The sequence below is a fragment of the Aptenodytes patagonicus genome, chromosome 2 (assembly GCF_965638725.1).
Source record: "Aptenodytes patagonicus chromosome 2, bAptPat1.pri.cur, whole genome shotgun sequence".
Classification (NCBI taxonomy): domain Eukaryota; kingdom Metazoa; phylum Chordata; class Aves; order Sphenisciformes; family Spheniscidae; genus Aptenodytes; species Aptenodytes patagonicus.
This window is the reverse complement of record NC_134950.1, coordinates 153,476,657-153,498,879: the sequence shown is the minus strand read 5'-3', so window position 1 is coordinate 153,498,879 and position 22,223 is coordinate 153,476,657. Positions and strand designations below refer to the sequence as shown.

Below are 22,223 nucleotides of genomic sequence, written 5' to 3'. Positions count from 1 at the left end.
AACGGCACCGAGGTTCTGGCAGCACAGACTCTTTGAGACTGTCCCAGTAGGCACGCTCCTATTTCTGCTATGTGAACTCACACCTATTTGTTCTGAAGAACGAAAGTGGCGGATGGCTGTGCCTTCACCTCCCATTGGTGGCTCCTTGCTTCTGTGCAACGGGCACACTGTTTGCAGTGTGTAAAGCATAAGGAGTGGCAACAAGGAACCAGGCACTTTGCCCAGGACCCAAATCCTTGTCACAGCAGTACACTGGCACTTTGAGAGGGGAAGACAGTGGGTGAAGAAAAACAAACTTGGAGAACTGGTTCACAGGTAACATTTAACAAGTGCACTGATAGTAACTGCTGACCTGTACCTCTGATGTATCCACTTTCTTCTGAGTCTCTGGAAATTCTGCACCGGAACGACAATCAATTTGGGGAATCTGTCCATTTGCCTGAACGGCACCTGTGACAAAGAGAGGAGACAGAGGGAAAAGAGTGTTACATTTTTGTGATATTAACCAGATCAGGGAATAGCAAACTAAGAATAAGGCTATAAAAACGTCTTTACAACTTCCCCCAAGGAACCACTCGTTACAGGTTTTACACATAATTTAGTAAAATCCATGAGGATGTCTGTTTTCTACTTCAGGCTTATTTTGTGACTTTTCATATTCAGTTCATTACATAAGGAAAACAAACATAATACCTTATGTTAAAACTAATACCTGCCTCCATGGTTGTAGCTGACAATCTTACAGGAAGTGCAAGCGGCAGAATTATGAAGACATATGACAGAAATCATCAGTGTGTAAAGGTGGTGACAAACGAAGAGCTTTTTCTTCTGACTATTGTAAATGGTGATTACAGAAGGGGACTGTTAAGGTTGACATGGGAATAGAGATGGGGAGCTGGCTTTGGAAGGGGAGCTAAGCAGAAATCAAACTGGCATAGTTAAGCCCACCCTCCAGCCTTCCGTTGTTTAAATACCTGTCTTTCATAACAGCGTTTTGAAGTTTGTAGTGTGCTGTAGTATTACTGCATTCTCAGTTTTTATTGCATGTTTTTTCCCTTTAGCCTAAAGACTAAAAGTGCCATAGTCTCAAATCAGTAACAGTCATAAGAACTGAAGGTTTGAAATCCTACAGAGGGGCTGATCCATTTTCTTTAGTAAATGAGCTAACAGCTCTGAAACTTCTCCCCCATCTGGAATCACAGAAGATTTGTGAACCTCACTGTATTCTCAGATTAGTGAAGATCTGCTAGCCGGCTAAGTTAAAGCTCTGCAAAACGTTTGCCCACCATTACTGTGTTTGTAAGGGATATACATAAATAACCCAGTACTGTCAAATGGAGTAAATGAATGTCAGACCAAAGGACAAATTTGTGGGTTTAATTAGGAAAAAATCCCCAGCCCCTGTATAGTCTGATGAGGATTAAATAAACTCTCCAGTTTAGTCTAGGATTTTTGGAAGTTGTACATGTCAAAGTAGCAGGTAGTGTTTGGTGCCTACATACATACATTCGTAAACCTTAATGACTGCCTTAACTCTATTATAATTTACAGTTCTGAGATCCAGTAAAGTTACACTCATGTACTTCTAGTGAACCCTTAGCGGTCTACCATATAAGTCTAAGGACAACAATGGTTTTAATCTTAACATGTACTTTTCTGATTAGCAAAGAGATTCCATGAAGATGATAACAAATAGAATAAATTATTTTTATTGCCATGCCTGCAAATCACACCACTAACAGAGAAGTAAGACAAACTCTGCAGTGTACTGAATTTACTAGGGCTATTTAGGCTTCAAGGGATGACAGAAGATGGTCTGAAGTCCTTGAGTTTTATGCTTGTGCCTGCATGTCGTTCAGCATATTTAATCCGAAGTACCATTTTGATCATTCAAACTACAGTCTGTGTTTGTTGAAGGACTAACGTGGAAGTTCAATAAAGAGATAAAACCAATCTTGTGGCTGTAAGTGCTCAGTGGAGCGAGATGTAAATCCCTGGGTTCTGTGGCCACGCCCTCAAGTGGAGCAAGTTACTGTCTCTCCTCACTTTGTCTGCTGTCAATAGCAGAGCAGGAGTTTGGGCTTCACCCTGCTCAAAGACATTGCTGCCCTAAGTCATGCTGAGATTTAACTAAATGAAAGAGAGCAAAGAGATATCCACTCTATATAGTGCAAGGTATAGTGGTCTACTTGGCAAATATGATATACCAGAAAGTTTGGACATGGCTAAATGGTAATCTGTTTCTTCTTCTGTTAATGGATTTTGTAAACTATGCAAGACTTGAAAGCAACATTTGATGTATCAACTCCTGCCACGTAACTGCACATACGCTATACACAAAGTCAGCCAGCTAAAGGACCCCCAGTCAATCCAATATGTGAGTTCATGCATTCTATTCTCAAGATGTATTTTTAATTTCAATGTTATAGTATTCTTTGCAAGTCAATTTTTCCAAAATTTTATGTTGAATTAATATTTAAGTAAAAAAAAAAAAGCAGTCCAAGTATAATGCAAAATACAGATACCCAAAACATACAATGCAAAATATTGAATCTTGTAGTGATACGGAACATCTAATAAAGCAACATCCTTCATCTTTCAAACATCATGATACTGTGCTGGCATACAACATACACTGTTTTTTTAGTGTCCAAAGACACACGTAGTGAGGCAGAGAGGCAAACAACATATTTTGCCTGAGATGCACCTGGCACTTGGGACACTTCAGAACAACAGACTATATAGTTTGGGGTATACGCGAACACACAAATGCAGGCTACAGCAGCGTGACCAGGGAATACAGGCTGCATGAGATGTGAGAACAGAAGTTCCACCTGCCTTCCTCAGCATTGCTTTTGGCTGCCACTGAAGTTAATACAGTCCCCTTCTAAGATCACACAGGACTGTAGTTTTCTATAGCAGATTTTAGCCTGTACATATGGCTATCAGTCCATACAAACAGCTATACAGCCATCTGAAAACAGAACAGAAGAAAACATACTTTGTTCCATTTCCAAAACACGAGCCAGTAACTGCTCACAGTCAGGCAGTTCAGGTTACAGTATTACAGTCGGGCCCCAGGTTTTATATAGGGTAGTAATGATAACTGTAAGACAGCAAGAATCACAGTGACTTGCCTCAATTAGAATGCTAATGATCCTTCAGAGATATTTCCATAGAGACAATATACATGACTAAAATCTTTCCAGGCTACTTAACCATTTAATGGGATCCATTAGTTAAGATTAACAGTATATTTTATGATCAGATGCAGTGTTCCTGGATTCTAGTCAGGAGCTGAAGTTATACAGATGTATATATACTTTATAAGGCCTCGATCCTGACCATATCCAGTAGAGACTGCAGCACCAGCATGGAGCCCCACTGGCCAGCCACCTCTCTACTGCCATCAACACCAGAACACAAAATGCTCCACGACTGCCCCCTCCACCAGCGCTAAAGTAACCCCATGCACAACCATCAGAAAATCCCCTCATCTTGGAACAGTCTGTTACTGGGTCTCCCCACCCCAAATGTGCATTTATTACCATGATTTGACTCCAAGGACTAGTAGAAAGACCACCCTTTTCTCACAGGTACTGAGAAAAGGCAAACTGAAGCCTTGGAAAGGTGTTTGGAGGATTTTGAGTTGTCTACATGAGAAGTCAGAATATTAACTGCCAACACTGATTTTGACTTTGCCTGTCTTATGATGGTAAGTACTTGGCCAGCATGTCCTTCCAAATAAATAAAGCATATCTTAAGCATCTCCAAACTAAAAACATTCATGCAAGTTACAGCTAGTATCATGCACCGTTGTATCTGTACAATGATAAAACAGGTAACAGCAGTATGATGAAGCTACTGGAAAAGTAAAGTTAGAAAATAACCCAATCCTTTCTTCCCCTGCGTCCTCCTAACATCCACATTATCACGCAAATGAGTGAAAGCCTAGGAAAGAGAGTGGCTCACCCTATAATAATCTCTTTCTGAAATGATCATTCTCAGAATACCCCAGTCATCCCTTTTACTCACTGGAAGAAAAGCTCTGATACAGCCAGTGTAGAGATGGACAAACAGAAAACTTCAAGACATGGACCATCAGTCCATAAAATGTAGAGGGAAGATAAAGGATTTGTATTCAGATGCCAACAGAAAAATACCTTCTTAAATTATGCAGATTTAAACTGACCTGTGGTGGGCTATGTTTCTATTCTTCAAGTTCTAACTTAGATCTGCTGCTAGCTTATAGATCAGAGCTACACTGGGCTGTCTAGGACGATATCTGCCTGAATCAATGGGATAGTTTTCTGAACAAAAACTATGTGCAACACTGATGATGACAGAAGAGGGCAATAAAGGTGATTTCAACTGCTGTGACAGCATCAGTACCTGCTGATAAGGATCCTGCAGGGGCAGCTGGTTCCACCGTTCCTTGATTTGCCCACCGAGAGGACAAGCCAGCTTTCTTCACTGCACATTTGTAATTACCATATAGCGTCTTGCCATACTGCAAAACAATCAAAACAATACAATAAGCATGGTGTTAAGCTTGACATAGACCAAGCATTCATTTTGCTCTCGGACAACTTTTCTGACCCCATTCCTTCCTACCCAGTTTTGTTAAAAAGTAGCTTTCTACAAGTGGTGTGCCTATTTCTTTATAGGGCTAGGTGGAAAGCATCTCCATAACAGCACAATAAAACATGAACGCCCGCCACCAAACACAGTCCTACTGCTATCATTCTCACATTTTATGTTCATTTCAGTATCTGTAAACATCTTGAAACTTGGCTTTAAAACCAACTGTTCTCAATAAAAATCTTTTTCCAATACTTTCCAAGTATTACATTTTCAGACTGGAGACGTGGGACACTGAATTCTGGGCTCCAGAGCAAACAGCTCTGTCAGTGTAAGACAAAATAATTTGATGTTCACCCCACACCTTTGTTGGATGTCACCCTGCAGCAGAACTGGCAGAAAAGAATATATACCTAACAGGAGCAGGTCTGTATAGCCAGGTACAGCCAGTATACTAGGCTATGTATAAATCCATCTCCCTTAATGTTTTTTGCAAAACAAAATGGGCTGTGAATTAGGATCTTTTTGAAGAGAGTGAGGCAGACAATTTGGGCAGAACTGTCTGAAAAATGTCACAGCTGGTCTGACCAGAGCTTGCACATCTTCAGCTACAGTGTATTATTATTGTGCCAGATAACTGTGGAGTAAGTTTTACGAGTACATGAGTTTTATAGCTACAGAATTCACCCCCATGTTAATGAAAAAACCACACTGATAACTAGGGTACAGGAACATTCAGCAAATCCATCCTGGTCCTGCCCTTCTGCTCTTTCTTTCTACAGTAAGATTAGCATGAATGTCCATTCTTGTCACAATATTTCCAGTTGAGGTGATGACAGTCAGTAACCTGAGGAAGACAGGACCTTACAGAAAACATATTTAACTAAATTTACTTTTAATCTCACCTTGGCAATTCTTATTCCTGTTACCCACTGATGCAGGGTTGCTTGATCATCGCAGCATAAGTACTTGATATATTGTGACTCCTTTTGAATCTGGGGGTGCTGAAATATATTAATTCATAAAATAAGACAAACACAGAAATCAAATCACTATACAAAAGTATGAAGGCACTGCACAGTGACCTCAGTGAGAACACTGGCACCATGTTAACATGAAGGTGATTTAAAAAAAAAAAGCAGCAGCAAAAACAGAGTATAAGAAAATATAAAAAAGATGGTAATTATGAACTATACATGAGTTGCCACTGGCAGCATTTGCTTGAAATAATTTTAATGCATTGTAATATGAATTCAAGCGCTACAGAAATCTAATAGTGATCTAGAGTTCAATGAAGTCTACAAATGCTATGGTTCAAGTTCTAACACTCAATGTATAAACACTGGAAGGAAGTCTGTTTCTCATTGTGGTTTGTCATATGTAAGGCATCCAGACTGAACGCTGAACATAATTAGCTTTCAAAGAGTATGTTAAATTTGTTTAAGCATAAACTCTCAGCTGAAACAGATTTTTCCTTCTAACAGACTGCCTTTCTTTGGGCCGAGTTCTAGCTTTCTTCCTATACATTTTTACTCTGCTTTTCTCTTGCTGTTGTTTGCCAACAGTTATGTAAAACTGCCACGTTCTAGATAGAGGATCATTCAAAATGCAACACCATCAGAAGTAATCTTTTTCATTTGTTTGTACCAGAAACCTTTACAATTTTTAAACCTTTTCTGTTCTTTTGGACAAAATTTAGGATCTCTTACCCTTATGGATCAACGTAGTACTGGTATGCGGTGACATACCATTGCAACTCAGATCACCAAAATGCCAGGCTGCCTACTTACTTGAGACTGAACATCCTCTCTAAGCTCTGAAAGAATTTGGTTCCCTTGCTACAGCAGAGAAGTCTGTAAGTCTTTACTAGCTTGGATGGAATAATATACTGCCATCTCTTGATACGCAAGGAAAAGAATGAAACCAAAGGAAAAGGTTTCTTTATCCCTCATTTATGTGTTCATTTCTATTTATATTCTTATAAATTATAGGTGCACAGTTAGTGAAATATTGTGAACACACAAAAGAGCAGCCAAATGTGCTCCAAGGATTCACTATTGTCAAACCACTCTCTTTTCAGCCTGTGCAGCTGAAAATTCAAAGCATACCTCCACCTAGCAGCAGCAACGACCCTGGTTTTATACATATCGTTAAGCCCCCAGAGCAGAGCAGTGCTGGACTTGGGGAACTCAGCAGGATCCCTTCCAGTGCAGAGAGCTGTGAGCAGCCTGCCAGCCCAGGACTAATGAAGGCACCAGATGTCTCCTTGCAGACGCCTGCTGGTGGCTGGGACATCCCCGGCGCAAAGGCCAAACCCTGGCCATAGCTGGGTGATCCAGGGGTTCAAAAGCATAGCTGAATACAGAGGTCTTGCTCCTCAGCCACATGCCCCTGCTCCCCCCTCAGCGCTGCAAGACACCAAGCTTCCCTTGCTTGTGCTGACCCAACTGTTTATGAGGCCACATTGTGATTCGAAAAAAGGAACTGGTCTGGGTTGAATATAACCCATTTCATCATGCTGTAGTTTTGGTTTATTTTTTTTAAACCCAGCAGCACACAGCATGGCCTCACGTACGCGTGGGGATAAGGGGCACTGTGGCTTGGGGAGAGAACAAGTAGCAAGGGATGGATGAGAGGATGGGACCGTGCAAGCCAGTATTGCTGCCAAAGCCCTGTATCATCAAATTACAGAGTGAGAGTGAACACACCAGGGACATAACTGTGAGGAAGAAAAACACAAAGGGATGTTACTCTCGAGGGGTCTCACAGTGACAGATGTGTCCCAAGGCGGTGCTGTGCATAACTGTGTTACAGCTCGCTGCGTGTTTGAACTCAGCTGCTCACACAGGTCATACCGTTCGCATTTTTTTGCAAACACATAGCTGGCCATCTCCCCTGGACTACGAATACGCAAAGCCTGCTTCAGCCCTCTGGAAGGGCCCATGCCTACCTTATTTGATTACCTTGCTCTTGGGCACTCCCAAGGTGAGAGCTAGGGACATCTCACATTGCAAGCCCAGAGATGCCAGCTCACTGTCACCAGGTGCCTTAACTGCAGAGCAGGCACCATGCCTATCCCATGGACCTGTGCCTCTCCTACCTGGTACACTCACACACCACCACTTCACACAGTTCAACATACAGAGCCGTACCTTGCTGCTATACACCTGTGCCATGTATCAGACAGAGGCAGTAACCAGGGCCCCTGGACAAGCAGCCTTCTCCAGCTCCCCAGCATCTGCCTGTCCCTGTCTCCGGCAGCCTTGGACAGCCTGAATGCTCCTCAGAGCGGGCTCCGCTACTGCAATACATGGCCAGGACACAATGCCAGACACTCCTTTCCTTCCACCCTTTCTCCATTATGCGACCAAACACAGTGAAAACCATTAGAGAATTCAGTCTGGTATCATTAAAAGGAAACCGTAAGCAGGCACTTCTCTGTGTGGCACAGTACAGCCCATGGACCTCGGTGACATTATCACCAACAGAGTCAAGAGAACCAGGAGGTGCAAACAAAGACACTACAACCCTGGGTAAATTAAATTCTTCAAGCACTTTTCAACCAGCAACTCCAATTTTGCTCCCGTGTGTAAGGTCCTACTGAACCCAGCAGATGGCACCCAAAGCTTTCAAAAATGAAAAAAAAAAATTTTCTTTTTCTCCTGTATCTACCCTCATTTTCAAATACCACACCTACCACCAGTTCTTTATTACAAGAGAAAAAAAAGAGTTCTATAATTTAACAGATAATTCATGCAAACATTTGGAAGAAAGTGCACACTGCATAAACAAGGCAGAGGCGGCCATGGCATAGAGCAAGCTAGGTAATGGTGCTGCACTTAGACACAGCCCTGCCACAGGGATCTGCTGCTGGGGAGCTCAGAGGGGCTGCTGCAGACCTCTCCTCTGGGGCACCCTACAGAAATACCAGTTTCACAAGAACACCTGTACTGTGTCAGATCAAAGGTCCCTGAGCCCAGTACCTGGACTTTGATAGTGGTCACAAATGGATACTGAGGGAAGAGAAAGAACAAGACAAGCATATATGATACTTCCTTCTCTGTACTCTCCCTGTCTGCAACTATTTTCAGGTCAGGGGATTTTCTGAGCCGGATAGGGTTTCTCCGTATTTAGCTTCTTCAGTGGATTTCTCCTCCAGGTATTTCTTCAGTTTTTTCTTGAGCCCAGAGAGAGTTCTGGCATCCACAACATCTTTTAGCAACAATTTTCCCAGGTCTGCTACACACTCTATGAAGAACCACCTCCTTTTGCTCTGAGCCTGACTGCTACTGGCTTTGTTTATAATGTTATTGTTTTGGAAAAGACACTGAATGGCTGACCCCTATCCACACCTCTCCATGCCACTCCTGAGCCTAGAGAACTGCATCATATTCCTGGCAAGCTGTCTCTTTTCCTGCCTACAGGCTTCTAGTCTCTGCAGTCATTCTTCAAGTCAAAGTCATTCCTTACCTTTGCTTATCCTTGTTGCTCCTCTATTAGTTATTAAAATAATAAAATAAATTTAATATTATTTATTAAATAATAAATAAAATTTAATTTTATTTAATTAAAAATAAATTGCTATAATTTATATATTATAAACATATAATAATGTTTATTATATCCTCTTTGAGATGAGAGGACCAGAACTGCACAGGTGAGAGAAAACCATGGACTTGCGCCACAGTATGGCAATGTTTGCTGTTTTATCATCTATGCCTTTCCTAATCATTTCTAATGCTTGATTTACATATCTGACCACTACTGAGCACTGAAACGATGCTTTCATCAAGTTATATACCATATCAGCACCCTGCTCTTGAATGGTATAGGTCAGCTCAAAGTTAGTAATTTCACCAGTGAAGTTCTGGTCACTTTTGTCCCTATGCACATTACTGTGTGTATACCTAGACTGTATGTTATTTACAATTTTATTGTCCAGAACCTCAGCCTCACAAGGCCCTTCCAGAATTCTTCAGCCTGCCCTTTCCTCAATGATCTGAATAATGCAGCATCATCGGCAAGCTTCCTCACCTCACTGCTTACCCTGTCTGAATATTTTGAGACTGCGGGGTTCTCACCATCCTGAGAAGTTGAGAGGGAACTCTCAGTGAACAAGTCTAGAGTGTCCTGTGCCGGACAACATGGGAGTTATTTACTGCTTACCCTCTACCCTATCTTTTACTAGCTATTGTCTCCACTGGGCAATCCATCTTAACTACTGACATTCACCAGTGGGGCCCATTCCAAATTATCCTAATCAGTTCCTTGATTAAATTACTCCAATCAGCAACCATGATTAAATGCAGAGTCACAAGTATATTCTGTCAATTAGGGTCCAAACTAGCAAGCTGCTAGTCACCCAGCTCTCATGAAGAAGGTTAAACACCTCAAAGCCGTGCAGGCAGTCTGTATCTTCGCTTCGTAACAGCCAAGAACTGTATTGTCTCTCACTTTCCAAGAAGCAGCAGCAGCGCTGGCTCTCTTTTTATGTGTAACTTTACCAGTGACACATAAATGTAACTTAGTACTGGACCCATAGCCCACTGAGGTTGACTGGAAAGATCCCCATTACCTTTTCTGGGCTTCGGATCAGGTCTAAGGAGGACCGTTGCATACTGCCAGTGCAGAGGCTGCCTACTGCAGCTGTGTGCAAGGCCAGACCATGGGACCAAGCACCAGCAGCACCAAGCTTAATACTGAAGGTTTATGCTTGTAAAAGATTATTAGAAAGTGGCTCAGATGGAGGCATTTGGCTTCCTGTGGTTTTTAGATGCATGAAGCACACTACTTTGGATAGGAAAGTATAATGTTTCAGCCAAGAACTGTCACACCCCACCCCAGCAGCTTGCTCACTTGGGAAGAACTGTACCGTAGTGAAATTACTTTGGCAGTACAAATGGCAGAAGTCTCTGCTGTCAACGGTGACCTTTACAAGCTTGACCCTCCACTAAAAACTTCAGGTCACATGCAAAATCTATTAGAAAGTACATAAAAATCCTGACTCAGGATAATAAATTCAGAGAAGAATCTGGACAGCTGAAAGTCCCTGGAAATGATGAGTCGGTGTGAAGATCCACGTGAACCAATTTCCTCCTTTCACAGCTCCTGCATCTCAGGATAGCTGTTTAGTCTGGCCCACAGACATAAGGAGCTGTAGTCACTACGCAAGTCTGTTTTTGCTAAACTAGATTCACAGTCCCTGTAATAAACTCTCTGTAAGACTAACAGAGGTTATAACAATATCAGTCATGACAGTCGTGAGAAATACTGTATTTTTAGGCAAAGTAACACTAACCTCAGTAAGCCACGACTTACACATCTCACACGTAGAGACAGATAAATTATTTTGTTACATGGTGCATACCGTGTCCTGAAAAGGTCATTAATACTGTCTGACAGCAAAGTGAAAACATTTCCTCTAGAAAGGTTTATCACCTTTGCCTCTGAAACATGCAGCACCAAAATGAATTATGAAAGACAACTGTTTAAAAAGCAACCACCCCAGAATTCATAGTTGAAAAGTGGTAATATGCAAGTAGACAGGGACTCCAGAATTTTTCTCACAGAAAAAAAATTCCCATGAAATAGTGCTTTGAAAATAATAGTGTATTAAAATGCAACATAATTTGACTACAGTGAACTTTTTTCTCTGTCAATGTAAAAACTCTTAATAATGATGAATTAGTAGCATCATCAGGCCTGATTTTTGGAACTGTTGGACACCTGTCCAGTTACTTATTAAGGCCTGAGCACCTCAAATGTCCAGCTGCAAAAGGATGTGCCATGTTCCACCTGGAAAAGCACTGAAAAGGTTTGGAACAGAATCTAGTGTTCTCCTCTGACCCACTGTCTCCTCTACAAGTATCAACTGTCTAGAGATAAAGAACGCAGAAGCACTTGAATATAGAGAGCTTATTTTCTGCAGAGGTTTAAAAAAAATATTTGTGCACAGATTACATTTTCAGATATAAAGTAAACTCTTTGCCTAAGGAAAAAAGAGATAGAACACATTGAAAACCAGAAGAAATGGGAACTGAACGATGTGGTTTCTATGGTTTGTGCCAAAACAAATGACTAAAGGCCATGTGTGCATGAAATTAGAGATTATCCCAATAAAATGTTCTTTTGCTTTGCCTTCTTCCAACACTGAAGATGAAAAGTAAACTGAAGTTATTCAGGCATCTCATTGGATTCCTTGCCCCAAAATATATGGATCATTGCTCAGTCTCTGAGGCAGAAACAATAGCCAGAAGCATAAAAAAAGTGACTAACTTTGGATCAAAAGCTTTGGCTTTAGGCCAAATTTTCACAAAATGGTCAATGTTTTTGGATACCTTATATTCTACTGATGAACTTGTGCTATGTTGAGCTAGCTTCTCAGAAAAGCTGAGACTCTTTTGGCTCCTATGACTGCAAGTAGAATTAATACTCAGCACCTTTCAAAAATCACACTAAAGTGGTTCAAATTTGCCGTCTACTATTAAACGTGGTCAAATTCTGACGCTATGCACTTCTTGCATTAAGGTGACCAGGCTTAACTGATATTTTGAAGACATGTGTGAACTGTACAGATAAAACAGTAACTGTCCTATTGTAAGGAAATTATTCTTTTGACCTACATTTCTCTAATGACTGAGGCAAAATTTTTAGGTCATTAAAAATATATGTAATAGCCATTGTAACCGAAGAGGACTGCTTTATGCAGCAAATATTTTCCAAAGCTATTATATTCCATTTCTCACTGTCCATTCTCTGTCCTTATTCCCCCCATTGTTTAAGCATTAATCTTGCACAACTGTGTGCATGTACTATGACTATAATCCCACATATCCAAAAGTGTTCTGTAATAAAGAGTATTTCTACTTTTGCTTTTTCAGTTTATCTAGCAATGAATTTTACTCTGAAATATTTATCTGAAGCATTCATGCTAACAGTTTTCAAATCTTTCACATAAAGAAATAGAAAATCTCCTGTTTTCTATCCTCGTTTCCTGCACTAGCCATTTTTCTCTTTTTCCTACCATTTTCTATCTCAAGCACTGCTAATTCTCACCTTCTACATTCTTAACTGTCATTGTGTTGAATGCATTATGTATATGACTCGGTCTGCGACAGAGCATACTGGGTGTGAGGGAGGAGGGAATCAGGAGCAGAGTGACTAAATATCAAATTACCTGCTAGAATGACACCGCTGTTGCAAACAGAAGCTATTCTTGAAAATTTACTTCCAAAATTCTTTGGATCATTTGAATTTTTTTAAAAAAATCGTAGTTTCCAAATCACACCAGGAAAACTTAGCTGTTTAGAACTGCACGGGAAAATGTACCCAGCTGTGGAAATAGAGGATGATTTGCCTTTGTCTCAGTTTATCCCCAGGAAACCATTTTTTTTTCATTGTAGATTAATTCAGCATTATGCACCATTACATCCAGATTACTCAGGCACAACCAGCACCAATAAACTATAATTAAATCCACTCTTTGTCACAGGCACATCAGACTGACTAAACCAGCAAATTTGCATATAGATTACCTTGCTATTTGTCTGCTTTGAAAGATTTTTCAACATGGTGTGACAAAACCAGCTCCTGGATTAGTGTGTGCGCGCACATGCGCGCGCACACACACACACTTTTAATGCACAAAAAACCCATTACATTCACAATTTCTGCTCAGTGCAACAGATGCTGTTGCTAGCATGATGAACAGACCCTTTCCTCCGTGGTGGAATCTCTTGGTTTTGAGGGCTTTCAGCTTCGGAATATGAAATAAATGACAAAAGGTCTCATCCATTTCCACAGCATTCCCCATGTAACGTAGATGGTGAAAGAGAAGATCTACAGGGAATCTATGCATAAAAATTCGCATTTGTAAATGCAAAGGCAACTGTGAGGAACCAAACCACTCCAACTTGCACACTTGCTGTGTATGGTGTGTGAAACTACTTTTTCTGTGGAGAGATTTTTATTCCCTTGCCGTTCCTCTCCCAGGAGTGGCCAGCACTATCCACAGGGTGGCGGAGAGAGCTGTGTTGCTACCCTCTCCCGCCTCCTCTGCCTGGAACAGAGGGACAGATCTGACCTTGACAGATGCAGGTTTGAGTGAGGGTCTTCGTTCACACTTGGCTGCCCCTTCCTTTCCTCTTTTCTGCATATGGAGGTCTCTATTAAGAAACGACTCACTTTATCTGATGTCAAAGTGAAGGGTGGGATCTTTACATTTTTGTAAGCATTACATTTAGGCTGAGTAGAAAACAGGAAGAATCTGCATGTTTACAAGAGCAGATGCCCCAAAAGTATTTATTTTATTCAGAGGCTCTATATTTAATATGTGGAGGGTTCTTTGTGTTGTTTTTTGTTTTTCAAATGTGGGATTTCCTTTGAGGGAGGAAGGCTTGTTTAGCACTGATGTAGAACAATTCAATTTAAGGTTATAGCTCAGCACAGACCAAGTAGCTACTGGGAAATCAAACAGTTCTTCAAGCTTTATAGTTGCCCCAAAGCCTAAGGATTCCTGAAAGCCAACTGCATCGGAGCCTCTGTGCCAGGCTGCACTCTCATCCTCAGGACCCAGCCACATCGGTTCTGGTTTGCTGCACAGGGACAGCTAAAGGTGACCCTGCTGTCTGACACCGACCAGCAAGCTGTGCTCTTTTCGGTTGGTCCCAGCTGGGCTTTCTGCTGCCTGAGAGGAGCTGATACGAGGAAGCAGCTGCTTTGTTCAGTTACTGCAGTTGCCTCCTGAATCATCCTGAAAGAAAACTCCTGAGTAAGCTCAGCAAAGTGCTCTCTCTTTTGCTGCTAGACACTGTGATGTGCTTTTGAACTGTTTCTGGCACACCGCCCTTTTCCCCATTATCTCCTCAGTGTTTTGATGGTTAACAAATAAGCAAAAAACTCCCCATTTTTGATCTGAGCTACAGTATATACAATGGGGTGCTGATGTAATGGGAAGATATGATAGGCAAGGAGCACTCACAACACATCAAGCTTCTCTAGCTGTAAGAGGAACATCCTACAGGATGGATCTGCAGCCAAGAACATTTATATTTGAGCTAGTATAAAATAGCTAGTCTAGGTGCAGCTCCAACATCACAGGCTGCAAAACCTACCCCAGCTTCTGGCTAAGTATCAAAGCAACCTGCCCATGATGTGCATGATCTTCACAGGTCTTCCATTCCCCTGTGTGTGTCTCGGGACAGTGCGCTCTGCAGAGGTTCTCTTCCAGTTACTTGTTTGTGTTGGCTGCAGGAGAAGATTATCTGTCTTTAAAGCAAATGGGGGAAAGTAATTGGAAGAGTAGCAGCCATAGCCATTGCTAGCTATTCACTGTAAATCAAAGGAGATTTTCACATTTTGGAAAATAGATTAGTCTGCAGCCTTTATTAGCTCCAGCAAGCTGTAACGCCACTTGGAAAGTTTTTGAATAACAGCATACCACTACATTTTTTTAAAGAATTGTTGCTTTCTGAGGACCCCCTTAGGAACTGCTGTCTCAAAACAGTGAGCAGTCATCAGCCAAGTTACTTGCTCTGCTGTGTTTCAAACTTAACAAAAGAAACTGCCCAGCTCAGAGGCAAGAGACCAGCTTGCACTTTATAGTGCAGCCTTGGCTGTGGAGAAATTTCCATCTGGCTTGGACTGAGCTGGGCATCCAAATTCCTTCAAAATTACTAGGTTGCCAGTATAATAAAGACAAATGTCTACCTGTTAAATCTATTGCCTTTTGCTCACTGCACCTGCCAGCAAAAGTACTGTCATTTCACCTTGAGGACTTTATTCTCAAAATATGGCAGGATGAGAAATATCTCAAGGATGATGGTTTGTTTTCCTTTGACATCTCAGGACAAGTGTCTCCCAGCAAGAGAGATATTTTCTTCTGGGAGACTTCCATATAAAAACAGACAGGAACAAAATGCGACTAAGTGTAATAAATGGCTCTATGTTGCTGTCCACACACTTTTGTGTCACCAAGCATCCAATCAGAGAGACCAACATTTAACTTTGCTCTTTCCCTCAGCCCAGAGATCTCAAGATGTATTACATCCTCAGCTCCAACCTCCAAAGGTAAGAGGATACAACAGAACTCATTTCAGCTGCATGCCTTCAAAAAGGTATATATAGAATTCAAATTAATGTACAGAAATTATAATAAATATGAAACTCTCCATTGCATCACCCTCAGAAAGCCACCCTAAGTGGGAGGCTTCCACTTCTGAAATAACAGAAGATTTGAAGATATCAATACTTGCCCATACTTCCTGACCAACTCCAGTCACTGCAAGAGACAACTGTTAAAAGAAGCCAAGTCTGAAACTGAGCCAGTCAGGAATCTACCAAATGCTGATTTGTGGGAATTAAAATGAAGAACAATCACTGTAACATAATCTATTCATCGGTAAGTAGTGTTGCTCAGATATAATGATCTTACCAATATGATGTTTATTCTAGTATACTGCAAACACATTTTAGAAGCATCAGAGCAAATAGTTTTCCTAAGTAAGTTTCATACGTTTATAAGCCTATTACACATAAGGCTTTCCCTAGTGAGCTTTTGATCTTGTTCTTCACATTTCACATTGAGGGTACAGTGCTAACATCACACGTCCAATAAAGCAAGTATTTTAGTCGAGTTGTGACTTTTTTTTAGTGTAAGTTCTTATTTATAGCATACGTCTTTTCACAAAAGATGGCAGTTAAGTCCAGAAAGTTTTCCTAATCATTGTGAACAGTTAAACATATTGATGCATACACTTCAAAAATCATGCTTTTATTTTCACCTGAACGGAATGTGAATAACTGTTATTAAATTAGTCAGACACTTCTTTGACCAGTCGTCTGTTTAGAAAATAAATTTCCCCTTATATTTTAAATCAGCTCCCCTTTTCCTTTTTTTTCTCTCACTACAAGTTGTATTTTTCAGAAATAATGCTTACCTGTCAACTTCAGAAGGCTCACCCCTGTTCTACGAAAAAGGATAAAGTGTTTTTTGCAGAGCATTTTGTGGAGAACTATAGTATTAAAACTGCTCATCTGTGTTAATTAGATACATCTGCTTCAGAAAATAAGTCTGGGTCTATAAACCGCTTCTGCTTGGCCATGTGTAAATTAGGCTAGCAGACATTTTGAAACTGAATAAAAAAGTGCTGTAAGTGTGCAGCTACAGCCAGAAATGTGGTATTATAAGTGACCTCTGATGTGAATGTTTCCCATACTTTTTTCCTGAGATGGCAAGATACTGTGTTTTCTAATATCTTGTTTGCACTGCAGGCCTTTAAATAGAGAAGCAGCAACAAGATTATCTTGTCTTGTACACAGTAATCCCACTGTACTCTAAAATCTGTATTAATGACAGATAGCAAGCAAGGCCTAATAACTGCAACCTCAAAGCTTCATTTCTGCTATCTGAACTATGTGAAAAGCGTGGGCTTCTTTTCCTTTCCTGAGAGGAATGCAGAATTCCCAGCCTATTTGCAGTGCTATTACCTGGAGAGGCAGCAATGAGATACTTCAACAGCAAGCAATGATTTTCATGAGTGGGTGAACAATGTCTTTTGCCCTCCTGGCACAAATAGTTGTGCAATAAAATATGCCATCTGAGATGTCTATTCCTGCAAGATTTTGCATCTCAGTTCAACAAACCACTCAACAGGTATGACTACACTGCAAATAAAAAGTAGACATACTTTTTAGTAGATAGCCCACAGTGCTCATAACATCAACATTAGGGACTGCAGTCTTCTCATCATACATCTGCCTTGCGTGCCATTTGTCCAGATGTGTCCAGTCACCTGAACAGTCAGTCACTGGAAGCATATTCAGCCTTGTTTTGAAGACAACTTTATAGATGCAGTCTAGACATACACCATAGGACTACCAGTCCTTAAAATTAAGGTTCTAAAGGTATGTTCTGATCAACAATGAACCGAAGAAGAAAATAGACATGATTTTGCAGGAGGTATTCTATCTCATCAGGGTCCCTGCAGCTTCAAACTTAAACATGTTTACATATAAAAGAAACTGTGTGTGACATTTGCAGAACTTATTTTTCTTGTACATTACCTTTAAGACAAAGCAGTGATCTGTAGGTGCCTTATATTTCACTTTGTGTTGAGAACCATAATAAACGTTCATATTCTCAAATTGAATGAAGCATGCCAGATCCCGTGATGTCTACAAATGAAAACCAAGCACATCATTGTTAGAACAAATTGAATTTTGACGTGAAACTCATTAATAGAACCTTTTTCAAGTGTATGAATGCCAATGCTTTTTATTTTTTTGTCATAAAGTTGACTGAAGAAAGATGAATTTTAAGTATGTGCATTCTTAAACTAACAATTGGAAGAGGGTCAGTACATATTAGGAATAGTATATAACACACTGCAACATTTTGCTGTTGTTCTGGTTTTGCCATGCTTTATTGCTTTGTGTGGAGATTTTGGCTTATGGCTAATAAGACCAAATAGAACACCATAGTAAGAAACAACTTTAGTAAAATAGATATAGGCCTTGCAACCACATCCTTACAATTCTGAGTGGAGAAAGAAGGTTTGGGGTTCTAAATTGCTTTGGGAGCTTGTTTTTCTTTGGCATATGTAACAAACAAACTCTCAGCAGGAAATAAGCACAATTTCATCTGTTTTGCTTTGAATTTTCTCAAATTTCCTGGCGTCGTTCCTTTTCTGTTTATCATAATATTTGCTTTTTCACAGTATGTTGCTAAAGTAACAAGGTTTCTGTTGCCGGCACACTTAGTGCAGAATTCTGCATACAAAGCATAACTTTTGCAATCCTTTGAGTGGAAATGCAAAAATGGCTGTGTCACATGGTCACTGTTGGATAAACTGAGAAATCAGGAAATTGTGAAAAAAAGAAAAAAGCAAATAACAAACCACAAACCCTCTCTACCCCTAAGAATGGTGTTATATTTCTGCATATGATGGTTCTTCTATGCTGTTCTCATTCTTACTGATACTTCCATTACAATACGCCCTTGAGTTGGGTTTATTTACAAATTGAATTTGCAAGTAAGATTTGTGGGGAGAGGGAACACTCCATACTGTATGTAGACAGGGCTTCTCTCTCCCCCCTGTCTCCCCTGAAGCTGATGTCAGGGATTTTGTCATTGACTATGTGGACCTAGGATTTTCCAACACTCTAAGTTCCTAAACGTGCTCAAATCCATGCAGTATAATGAGTTGTTCCTTTCCTTTACGAACCAGGTAATGGCAACTAAGACCAATATGAATGCAGTTGTTATTTTCTTCTAAGTAAGGAACAAATTTTTATGCAAGGGACAAAGGCACTTATTGCTAGTATTTCTGCAATGTTAACATGACAAAGCAACACAATTAACAGAAACAAATTTTAAAATTGTATCTGCAATTCTGATTCTGTTGTTTTGTGACCCTGTCCATTAACAGCATGTTTTTGAATGGGATAGAAGTAGAGTAACACTGAAGAAAGAAATTAAGACAGCAGTGCTGACTGGTGCCTGGTTTGTTAACAAAAAAACCCCAAACAACAAAAAACGCCAAAGGCATGTGTGTAAAATTATCTGAACGTGTCCCTGTATTTTCACGTTTGCAATGTATTTTACGGCCAACGTGCAGTGCCAAAGGTATGCCAGACTTCTTTGCTTTTTTATAACAAGTGAAGACATGATTACATGATGAATTTCAAAACAGCTGCAGCAGCTGAAGATATTATTGGCCACCAACTGTGTGTTTCCGTACCTCAATGAAAGATCACTCTACCCACAACTGAATGACTGCAGCAAGGCGCATGTGCACTCTTCATACCACCCTGACATGGGATGAAGTCTCATAATTTAAGGGCTTTGACTGAAGAGCTCTACTGAATTCTGCTCCAGTGCTTTAAGATATTTAGCACCCTCACTGCACCCTGCTCATCCACCAGAGATTACTGTCTCCACAAAAGACGTGTACCTGAGCCACAGCTGTTCCAATACAGAGTCCAGTAACTAACTTAAATCATCATTAAACACAGATTTGAGCTAAGAGACTTTACTTTCGCTGGAATGGCTGAAGCATGGACATATGCATCCTTTTGCTGAAGGCTGTTACAGGAGCAGGAGCAAACAGTTGATTGTGGTACCATCTTAAAAAGCTAGATTCAAGGTCCTCAATCCCTGTGAGTGGCTGAGCTGGCAATATAGTGAGTTTGAAGCACTCACACAGTTCCTTAAAATGGCTCAGTTATAGGCAGGGTGGTATACAGGCTGTAATGACTAACAGGCAATAAAGTATTAAACTAAAACAGCTGTTACAAAGTGATGGCATGGCTCCATCCTGAGCCTATGTTTGCAGTCCATCACCTGAAAAAAGAAAGCACTTTCCTCATTTGCACTATGATAGAAAGTCACTGAAATGGATATCACTGGATGATGAAAAAAGGCTGGATAACTCAGTATATGTTTGCCCTGCTTTGGCGCTGTGCTACTGGCCATCGTTGGAGGCAGGCTACAAGGAAATGTCAAAGATGGACTTTTCGTTTGACTATTCTTATACTCTTTCCACCTTAAGTGCCTTCCAAATAGCATTCTAGTTCCTAATTGATAGGATGTTGTGTATGTGCAACATGATTTGAGGACGGAAAGCTGTTACCTCAGGGTCAGGTAAAGTCAAAATAAATTGCCGTGAAAGCAGCAAGGTAATCTAGGTCTCTGTTTCACTGAGATTTGGTTATAAACACAGGTCACTGGAGCAGCAGCATGGCATTCCTTTACAAGCTATCAATTTTTTTTTCTCCTTTGTAATTAGTTGGAATAGCAGAACAGTTAAGTTTCACAGCACAAATCATAGCAGTAAAGCTCCATCAGCAGCACCAGAATTTTCAAATATGAAGCATTAGCAGAGCTGTAAGTGCTAACAGAAGTGGTTTTCAGAATTAAAAAAAAAAAAAATACCACCAGTCCCAGAAGCCATCATTCTACCTTATCACTGCAGAAATGAGAAGCCAGCCACCCTTATGCGCAACATGTCCAGGACCCCTTTGCTTCTCCAGTGCTGGCAATTCAGACACTTTAAATATTTTGCAATGCTAAATGTCAGTGCCTTTGATTCGGTCAGGTGGATGCTTCTGTCTCACTTCTTTCTACACAAAGAGCAGTCTTAAAAAGCCTTAAAAGGCACAACGCATTCTCTAGGTAAAGAGAATGTAGGAAAAAAGGTACAGCATTTCTGCATGCTGGTTACTAGTGCAGAAAGTCAGTATCAAACAAAGTAAAATTCCACCTTTTTTGTGATAAGAAATCAGTTTACTTGAGAACTTTTTATATATTCTTCCACGGGGAACCCATACAACAGTGAAGCATTTTGGCAGCGTAATACCAGCTGAAGGGTGCTGTGCTGTTTTTCTTTCCCCTACTGACTTCCGGAGGAGTGCTATTTCATTAATGCTTTTATCTATCCATAGAAATCAAAAGGAGAGAAATGTGACAGGATTCAGTGACTACATTCTAATATTTGCACAAGTGGTGTAGTCAAAGTTAAATGAAAAAAACCCCAACCCGCTCAGATGCACCAGACAGTGCTCTTAAAATGTCACCTTGGGAGTTCTTCACTTTCACCTCCATGAATTGTTTTATTGCTAAAAGGATTATTTGGCTTCCTGACCTTGGTTTTTCCTTTGGGTACATAATAAATTCCAGAAGCTCGCAGAAGAAAATAACGTCTCTTCCAGGACTTTTTTCCATCTTCTTTTAAATAAAGGGCCCCTTCAAGCTCTGGCACAATGACAGATGTCCCACAGAAGCTTTCCTGTGCAACAGAAATAATAATACACAAAATAAATTGATTCAAGCACAACCCTATTAACAAATAGCATAAAAATGCTCCCTTTAAAAAATAAAGACATCTCCTGTGACAGTGAACATATGAACATGAGGAATGCCGTAAGCAGGAAGATGAACACCTTAGACAGGCAAAGGAAACTTTTCCAAGCTAATGTGGTAACTCGGCCGTGCAAGCTGGGTGCTCACACTGGAAAAGAAAGCTCGCAAAACCTCCATTCTCTAAAGGGTCAAGAAAAACCTACAAAAGGTTTTAACTAGACATAGATGTGCTCAGTGAAGGCAATAAAACAGAATGGTTGGTGCTACTGCTGTTGGTTTTTCTCTATTGCTGTATCTATAGGTTCTGTAGAGAAATACTTCTGTAGAGAGATTCTATTTAGAGACTGCTTAGAGCTACAGCTAAAGAAAAAAATCCCCCTCAATCTCTGCTTTCACTTTGAAATATATGCTAGCATTTACAACACTGTTTAAACAAATATACTTCATTGTTTGCTTGAAGGACCTACTGTTGGGTAATTTTTAATGCCAACACACTTATCACCTAATGTTTTCATTTAGAATTTACCAGGACTTCTGCTGGTTGACATCTGGTGCCTTCATGAGATGCACTAATTTTGAAATGGGAATCCTCAGCCACCCGAGAACAGCATTTCCTTTGTGAACTTTTACGAAAGTCAAAATGCTTGGAGAACTGTGATAATCTTCTCTTTTCATATAGCTCTGGATTTTTCTCTCTCAAACATACAACTGAAGTAGAACTTCAGCAGGAAAGGCAAAGAGGCTAAACAGACTTTCTGGAAAAGTGCAAAAGTTCTTTTTCTGT

The 22,223-nt window shown here is 40.5% G+C and overlaps 1 protein-coding gene across 2 annotated transcripts in view; it reads right to left on the bottom strand.

Annotated features, from left to right (window-relative positions):
• APBB1IP (amyloid beta precursor protein binding family B member 1 interacting protein) overlaps nt 1-22,223 on the bottom strand; it is a 66,881-nt gene that overhangs the window by 3,497 nt on the left and 41,161 nt on the right. The window contains exons 9-13 of one of the 2 annotated variants that reach the window (XM_076331727.1): nt 21,222-21,365; nt 17,644-17,754; nt 5,487-5,585; nt 4,393-4,510; nt 353-450 (exon numbers count right to left, since the gene is read on the bottom strand). In XM_076331727.1, the coding sequence (XP_076187842.1) occupies nt 353-450; nt 4,393-4,510; nt 5,487-5,585; nt 17,644-17,754; nt 21,222-21,365 (570 nt within the window). The remainder of the gene's footprint in view (nt 1-352; nt 451-4,392; nt 4,511-5,486; nt 5,586-17,643; nt 17,755-21,221; nt 21,366-22,223) is intronic. The other variant, XM_076331728.1, reaches the window with a different exon arrangement.